Here is a 7,925-nt window from a genome sequence, read left to right as displayed (position 1 = left end):
CTGCAATATACTGTATTCATTTAAAGAAATGGCCAGTTATAGAAAATGCGCTACAGTCTAGTGAAAGAAGCAACCGTGACGTTTGCGCCTGTGTTTTACGACCTGAATTCTCACTAACGTCGTCAATGACTTTAACATTGCTTGTTCATGATCTGTATCCCTTTCACACTGAAGTAGAAAATACGAAAGCTCCATGTAGCAAGCGAGTACTGTCGATGCTAGAATAGGTGGGTCTGGCACTATCAGCTTTAAGTTGTAAGCGCTTTGGCGGGAAATCGTTGCCTGTTTTAAATTTGTGCTGCTACGCCGTCAAAATTCCCCGGGATTCCAACCAGTACGTTTGGAATAAAATCAAACTTAGCCGTGATCCGTTATGTTTTTTAATCAGATCTTGTTGAAAACACCGTATACTAATAGTATTGTTCGACGCAATTGCACACTTACTAAAACTAAGATGGGTTGATCCGCACGTGCATGGTGATATGACCTCCTTCGGAAGATCGCGGGATCCACATCAGTAATGAGCCACCGCCCTTACCGGGCAAACCAAACAGACCAGGACGCCAACGATCTAAGTACAGAGTCTTGTCCTCCAGCTCCGGGAATGTAGCGTCCCACGTCGTGACATCACCAGCTCCAATGTCGACCTTTGTATATCCATCTCCACCCGAATGGACTACAACCGTCACATCCTTGGTATCAACACTCTCAAAAATGAGGTGAACAACGCCATCACCCGCGTGTGTGTAGGAGCCGTAGCTACCTACAAATGCTTCATCCACCGTCTTAAGTCCCAAAGCGTCGTGTAATGTGCCATCGTCAATCTCGCCCACATAAGCGGTAGGTCCGCAAATGGGCTGCACGAATTGTGAAGCCATGTACGCGATACCTGTCGGGTCGATCGTTGAGAGCACAACCAGACCCATATTGGCCACTTCCAGCATATAATCGTCTTCTGCCACGTCTTTGCCTTTGTCTGTCTTGCCAGTTTCAATGAGCTGATCAACGATCACTCCAAACGTCTTTCGCAATAGGTCACGCGTCTCATACGCCGCTGTTCTTTTTTTCGAGGCCAGGAGTTCACCCATGCAGTTGTTCGTGACAATTGGGATATCGTTCAGTACAATCGACGACTTGTACACCTTCACTCGGATGTCGTCGACCTCACTGCTCGCATTGCGATATTTGAGGACAGCGCGAGTCACGCGATCCGTGAGACGCTTGAGCTCCCAGCCGCAACTTGAGTTCTTGGCCACTAAATCTTCGAGGTCATCCACTGTAGTCGAGGACTTGTTGGCGATACCGTTGCCCGATAGTAAATTCATGACATTCTCGTCACCATTGGTGATAGCCTGCTTCACGATACCTTCCACGATCACCAACACTGTATCGGCAAACTGAGCGTTCTTAGGGACTGGGAGTCCAAGACAAGTGCAAATGGCAATGGGGAGGTCATACAGAACGACGTCAGCTTGGTAGGCAACCGTAAGCATTTCGGCTGTGTCACCCACGGGAGCTGATGTTTGACGGTAGCGAAGATAATACACCAGCCCTCGGATCACTTCCACAAGATTCCGAACGCACAGTACTGCCCACTTAGCGATCTTGTACGCCGCCAGAAGTTGACCAAACACACCGCCGGTGGCAGCATTTCAAGCCACCGCGACGACCGAGCCGATCTTGGCGAGAGCGGCGAGGACGCAGTCGTCGTTTTGAGGAATACACTCCAAGCCACACGAAATCGGGTACGACAACGGACACCGCGCCGCGCAGTCGTCTCCATCTTTGCTGTACCCCAATGGACAAATGTTTTTGCTGTCGAAGGGCATGGACTTCCGGTAGCATCCGAGAACGCGTTGCCGTGTGGTCCACCAAACAGCTCTCCCAGTGCGATGTCGTCTTCCGCAGAAACCTTCACCGTGCTGCTGGTTTCATTGACCGCTGCGATGCTCGACAACACTGCACCAATAAGGTCCATCTCATCACCGTACCGCCCAAAGAAACCGGCAAGCTGGTAGCCCCTGGGGGTAACCAATTTTACTGTCAATTTGACACTTGGTCACACGTAAAAAAAACGATTGGTCACGTGACCAAAAGTTAGTTGTCACGTTCAAAAGACACCGTTCGGCCTCGCAACAGCAACGCAGGAGGGACACGCTGACGTTGGAGAGAAGCGTGAACTAGCTGTCAGTAGTGGCGACGATGGAGCGAGTCAGCATCCGCCACACATTACGTTCTACAGGTCTGTGTTTCTCCTTTCTCTCTCTTGAAACTTTGTCCTAACTGCACCATTTATATATAAAATCGCTCAGGTTAACCGTGGCACTACTTGTGGACCTAAACTACTGGTGCTGATCATTGTAGTCATCTTTGAGGCAACCAGGAATACACTGAGGAAATGCTCCAACAGCGTGCTGTCGGCCTGGTGTTCAAATGACGGTGACAGACGGCTTTTACAGCGATTCTTTTTGTATATAGATACATATGCGTTCATGTATCTCCCAGCTGAGCTCAACAACTTCAAATAACTGTTGCTGGGGGCCGTAAATGACGAAATGCGCATGAGGATTCTTAAGCTCCGGTACATGTATGTAGTGTTATCAGTGATATTCAAGTCAGTGCCTGTTCATGTAAGTATTTTTCTTGTGTTCTATTTACCATACTGCGTACCCATTAGACTACACCCTCGTACTCGAACGAGTTATCTTGCTCATAGTCCGCATCCGCCTCTTCCAAGACAGCATTTTCTTCGCTTGTAGAAGACACGTCAGTGCTGTAAGGATCCGAAGTCACATCGACGTCGTCTACTTGACCTTCACTATCGCTGCTCGAAGCGGAGTCTTCAATGGCAGCCACACTGGGTAATCTGGGGGCTCTTGGCAACTCAAATCGAACTCGTACTGGTGGAACAGCAATTCCTGATATGATTGCATTACGTTGCAGAACGTACTCACGAGCTAGAATCTCCAGAGTAGTGGCAAATTGCTTCATTGACGGATGAGGCCTGAATCTCTTGTTAAGCTCACGATGGAACCGCTCTAATGGATTGTTGGTTCGACTTACAATATCCCGATTGATTCCGTATACGTTCCAGAACGTTGGGGGAAATGTATCCATCCAGGTACGCTGGAAATATGCCCAAAAAATTCTCCATTTTTGTCGAGAGTAGACTAACTGCTTGGTCTCACAAGTTTTTCGTATTTTAGCCTTTACCCACGCGATTCCTTGCACTGCAATTTTGCTGGGGTCAATGACGGTCAGTACGTCGAACACGCTTGGAGACATAGCCACCTTCGCCTCGAGCTTTGGTATCCCATATCGCTTTAGCTTGCGGCTGCAGGCCTGTTTAAAGTGAAATAAACAGCCAATGATGCGGATATCAGGGAAGAACGCACACATCGCTCCGATGAGAGCGCCCTCAAAGTCGCATACAACGTCCTTCGGAACGAGTTTACTACCAACAGAATCTTGAACGCACTGTAGCAGTTTCAGGTACGATTTTTTTGTCATGGACGTAGTGAGCACATGCACGACAGGAACGTAGAGCTTACTCGATTGGTCATAGACCATAATCGTGACGCATTGCTTGTAGTGGTTAGGAGCACAGCGGAAAGTGCCGTCGATGTACCACGACAAATTCTCGAAGCACAGCAAACTTAACAGCGCGGGATGAGCCCACCCAATTATTCTGTCGATACCGACAGGGTCTTTCTGCGCCTTGATGGCATCATGCCATGAATACTGGAACTGAAAGAAACCCTGATGGCTACCTTTCACCTTCGACAGGGGTGGTTTCTCTATTAAGCTGGTAGGACCACCGGCACGTGTTCCCCGTGCATTTTGAACGCGATTTTCAACGACTTGTTTTGACACTCCACGAACAGGGGGTCCATCTAGCATGTAAAACTTTTGTACAATACCTGTCCAAATTTCCTTTTGTGTCATAGTCGTTTTGGCGGCCAGTTTGTCGACTTCATCCATTACAGCCTCTGAAACGTCGATGCAGTGATCACCGGATCCTGTCTCGGATCCAACAAGACCGAGAATAGCTCGACAGGTATGTGGCTCCATATTCCCGAAGTCAAACGACGCTGAGTCTGCATAGTAAGCAAACTGGGCCCGACAATTTTTACGGTATGAGCTACAACGGTAGGTTATTTTGACAACAGTTGCATTTGCGCGCGTGAAGGCATAGCCCTGGTAATACACCTTGGTACGTCCGTCGCGTGGCTTGGATACTACCTGCGAGCGTACTGAGCTTGCTGTTGATTGTGGGAGCTCAGTAGTAGTGGGGCTGAGGCTACGTGGAGATTGAGTATGCGGCGAACTAGTCGGATTTGCTGAGGATGACGTCGGAGGCTGAGTCGACATCGACTCTATAGTAAGCGATGGCGACGGCGATTCTTGTGCTTCTCCTCTTATGGACGTTGCTGGCAGAGTAGAGGCTACGTCACTGCTGTGCATGGATGTATCTGTTACTGCTACGTCAGACGTGGAGGTACCCCGATAAGGCCGTGATGGACGAGAAGTCGGCGAGAACCTTGTCCTCCCACGACGACGCGATGATTCGACAAGTGACGTATTGAGAGGTGAAGGTGAGTTTGCACCTCTGGGCGGTCTGCGGCGAGTCATCGAGATGTTGTTATAGTCGCTGTCTTTTGCGAGAGTGGGGACGGCCTGCCTTTGAGTCCGGGTGTGCCTCTTCGGGAGAGTCGGAATGGTTTCAAAACTGCCATGAATGACGATTGCTGCTATTACTGCGTGACCTAGTTAAATTGGTCACGTGACCTACGTTTAGCAAGTGTGACCTATTCATCACATATGGGTGTGACCAAGTGTCAAATTTGACCTGTTTTATGGGCTTCGGCCCCTGGGCGCTGTCACCGATCCCTTCCGACACTTTATTGCCCTTGTTCGTTACCAAATTCATGTAAAAAAATGCGTGTGTGACCGCTCTTTTGTCCCCAATGAACATCCATCGTCGTGATGTACTCGCCACGTTCAAGAGTCAACGTGTTTTCCTTACCGCCAGTTCCTCCGTGCGTAAACGTCATCTCCTTCGGCGCTGCGACTTGCACGGTAAGGCCGTCTAGACGCTCACCAGCTCGTATAGTCACCGAGCTGATAACCATACCAGAGGTACACGCCAGTTGATCGGAGAACTGTTCACCGTGTGGTCCACCGAAAGAGTCACTCAGCTGCACAGGCCGTTTATTCGCCTTCGTGTGCACTTCCGACAGACTCCCAGCGATGTCTTCTGGAGCCACAGTGCCCGGGGAGTCCTCAATGGTAACAGGAGCTGGCGCAGGCGTCGGAGCTGGCGTGACGAGATCAATGGACGCCCAGACGGCACCCAGTGTGTCGATCTCCTTTCCATCTTTACCGAAGAAGCCTGCAAGTTGGAATCCTTTCGGTGCAGTCACTGTACTCTTGTCGTCCGTCATCGACCCGCCAGACAGCGAGTTGCCCGCGCTAGTGACGAAATTCACATAGAAAATGCGCGTATGGTCGTCTTTCTTGCCCCAATGCACCTCCATCGACGTGATGTACTCTTTGTCGCCCAGTTTGAGCACTTTGCGGTCACCGCCAGTTCCTCCGTGCGTGAAAGTCTGCGTCTTGGGAGCCGAGATGTCTAAGCTGATACCATCAAGTCGTTTACCGGCATAGATAGAGACCTGACTGACGGTCTGTCCAGAGTTGACGTAGTTCTTGTCCGAGAAGTCCCTGCCGTGAGGCCCACCGAAGCTTTCACTCAGCACGATGGAGTCCTTGACACTCATCCCAGGGGCTTCCGTTCCTGCAGGAGGAGCCACTTGTGCTACTCCTGAGCCGGCTGGAGCCTCTGCCGCCGAGCCTTTATCTGATCCAGGTCCAGAACCTGCTGTGGAGTCAACGGCAGAGCTTTGTGTCGGCTTGTCCGCAGACCCCTCGCTAGATGCTGCTAGTGAGGCTTCGAGTGAGGTCGCTGCCGAGTCTGCTACAGAGCCGTCGCTTGACGTTACTGCCGGCTTCTTGTTAGTGACGGCTTCCGCAGAGCCAGACGCATCGTCTGAAGCTAATGCGGAGTCTTCGGTCGACCCGATTGCAGAGCCATCATCGGATGCTACAGCTGTCTTCTCCTTCTTAGTGGGAGGCTCAGCAGAACCAGACGTATCGGTTAAAGTTGATGCAGCGTCTTCTGCAGACCCGCCACCAGAGTCTTTAGAAGACGCGGCTGCTTTCTTCTTCTTGGTCGGGGTTTCGGCAGACCCAGAAGCTTCAGCTGAGGCTAGTTCAGGGTCCACAGACCCGTCACTCGACGCAACCGCAGTTGCCTTCTTCTTCTTCTTAATGGGAGTACCAGATGAACCAGACGCATCGCCCGACGCACGTGTAGAGTCCTCGCCGGACTCGAGTGCAGATCCTTCGTCGGATGCTACAACTGTCTTCTTCTTATTAATGGGAGGCTCAGCAGAACCAGACGCATCGGTTAATGTTGATGCAGCATCAGAGTCTTCAGAAGGTGCTGCAGCTTTCTTCTCCTTGATTGGGGCGTCGGAAGATCCAGAAGCATCAGCTGAGGCTAGTTCAGCATCCGCAGACCCGTCACTCGATGCAATCGCAATTGCCTTCTTCTTCTTTTTCTTTATGGGAGCCCCACCAGAGCCAGACGCAACGTCTGAGCCAAGCGCTGAGTCTTCAGTTGATGTTGCTGCCACTTGTTTGGTGGGGGCTTCAGCAGAGCCTGAGCCAGCAGCTGACGCTAGCGCAGAGTTCGCTGGAGTAACAGGTTCACCACTACCGGATGCGGCTGCAGATACTGGAGCTGGTGCTGGTGCAGGAGGGACCGAAGTGGGGGCTGGAGCAGGAGCTTCGGCTGATATCCGCGTCCAAATCGCACCCAACTTGTCGATCTCGTTACCGTCCTGTCCGAAGAAGCCTCCGAGCTGGAAACCTTTCGGTGCTGTCACTGTGTTCTTACTCTCCGTCTGCGAACCTGCCGCTACCGTGTTGCCTGCGCTCGTCCCAAAGCTCAAGTAGAAGATCCGCGTTCGACCTTTTTTCTCGCCCCAATGCGCCTCCATTGAGGTGATGTACTCCTCCTTTGCGAGCGTCAAAGTGTTTGCTTTTCCGCCAGAGCCACCATGACTGAACGTGGCTGCTTTTGGTGCTGTTACCTCCAACGAAATGCCGTCGACTCGTTCACCCGCGCGAATCGTTATCGATCCAATTGACTGTCCTGCCGCAACTGATGCTTGGTCCGAGAATTCATTTCCATGCGGGCCGCCAAACGCCTCGCTCAACTGGACCGACTCATCGGCCGAGAACGCCCCGGGCAGGGCCACGAGGGTAAGGCAGACGAGTGTCTGAAATAAAACAACTACCCACGCGCGGGTTATCATACTCGCGACGCTGAGTTTGCTGAAATGGCACGAAGTCGCGTTCATTGAGACTATCGGCCATCATTCGGGACAATCGGTTGTTTACGGCACAATTGAGCGTGGAATTGAGCTAGTACACTGTTCTTTAGCGCTTTTTAACCCCTTGAGCCCGAGGTAGTACCGTACCCGAGTCCCGTTACTGCAACCTAATTACGAGGTCTTGCAGCAACCTACCAGCCTCCCGTACACAAGAAGCAACCCCCAGAAGCAACACACGGCGTAATTTATTTTAGGGCTTCCTTCTTTTGAGAAAAAAAATACCGGAACTGTGAAAGTTCCATAAGCCATTTGACAAATATCACAGTTGCCCAAGAGGAATAGCGGCTGTTGGCGCACACCCAAAATGGACCAAGGCAGCAGCAAACACTTCGACGGCATTTGCTCCGATCAAGTGCCACCGCCACTGTCCCCCTGTGACGGGGTCACACAGCACCTTGCGCTAGAGGAAGTTATCTTCCGAGAGTATACAAACTCTCAGTGAACGGCAGTTCACAGGTCCCCTCT

General features: G+C 51.2%; 2 protein-coding genes across 2 annotated transcripts; both read right to left on the bottom strand.

Moving 5' to 3' along the window:
* Positions 1 to 449: 449 nt before the first annotated feature.
* Positions 450 to 1,651, bottom strand: PITG_21437 (uncharacterized protein; the record flags this gene model as incomplete). The annotated part of the gene is made up of 2 exons (XM_002894959.1): positions 450 to 1,561; positions 1,633 to 1,651. 2 exons carry the CDS (start codon positions 1,649 to 1,651, stop codon positions 450 to 452), a joined length of 1,131 nt encoding a protein of 376 aa, XP_002895005.1.
* Positions 1,652 to 6,897: 5,246 nt separating this feature from the next.
* PITG_21435 (uncharacterized protein) lies at positions 6,898 to 7,382 on the bottom strand (the record flags this gene model as incomplete). The annotated part of the gene is made up of 2 exons (XM_002894958.1): positions 6,898 to 6,905; positions 6,977 to 7,382. The coding sequence occupies 2 exons, from the start codon at positions 7,380 to 7,382 to the stop codon at positions 6,898 to 6,900; spliced, it is 414 nt and encodes a 137-aa protein (XP_002895004.1).
* Positions 7,383 to 7,925: the final 543 nt, after the last annotated feature.

The sequence above is a fragment of the Phytophthora infestans genome, genomic scaffold, assembly GCF_000142945.1.
Source record: "Phytophthora infestans T30-4 supercont1.321 genomic scaffold, whole genome shotgun sequence".
NCBI classification, from domain to species: Eukaryota; Oomycota; class Peronosporomycetes; order Peronosporales; family Peronosporaceae; genus Phytophthora; species Phytophthora infestans.
This window is presented reverse-complemented; position numbering and strand designations above follow the sequence as displayed.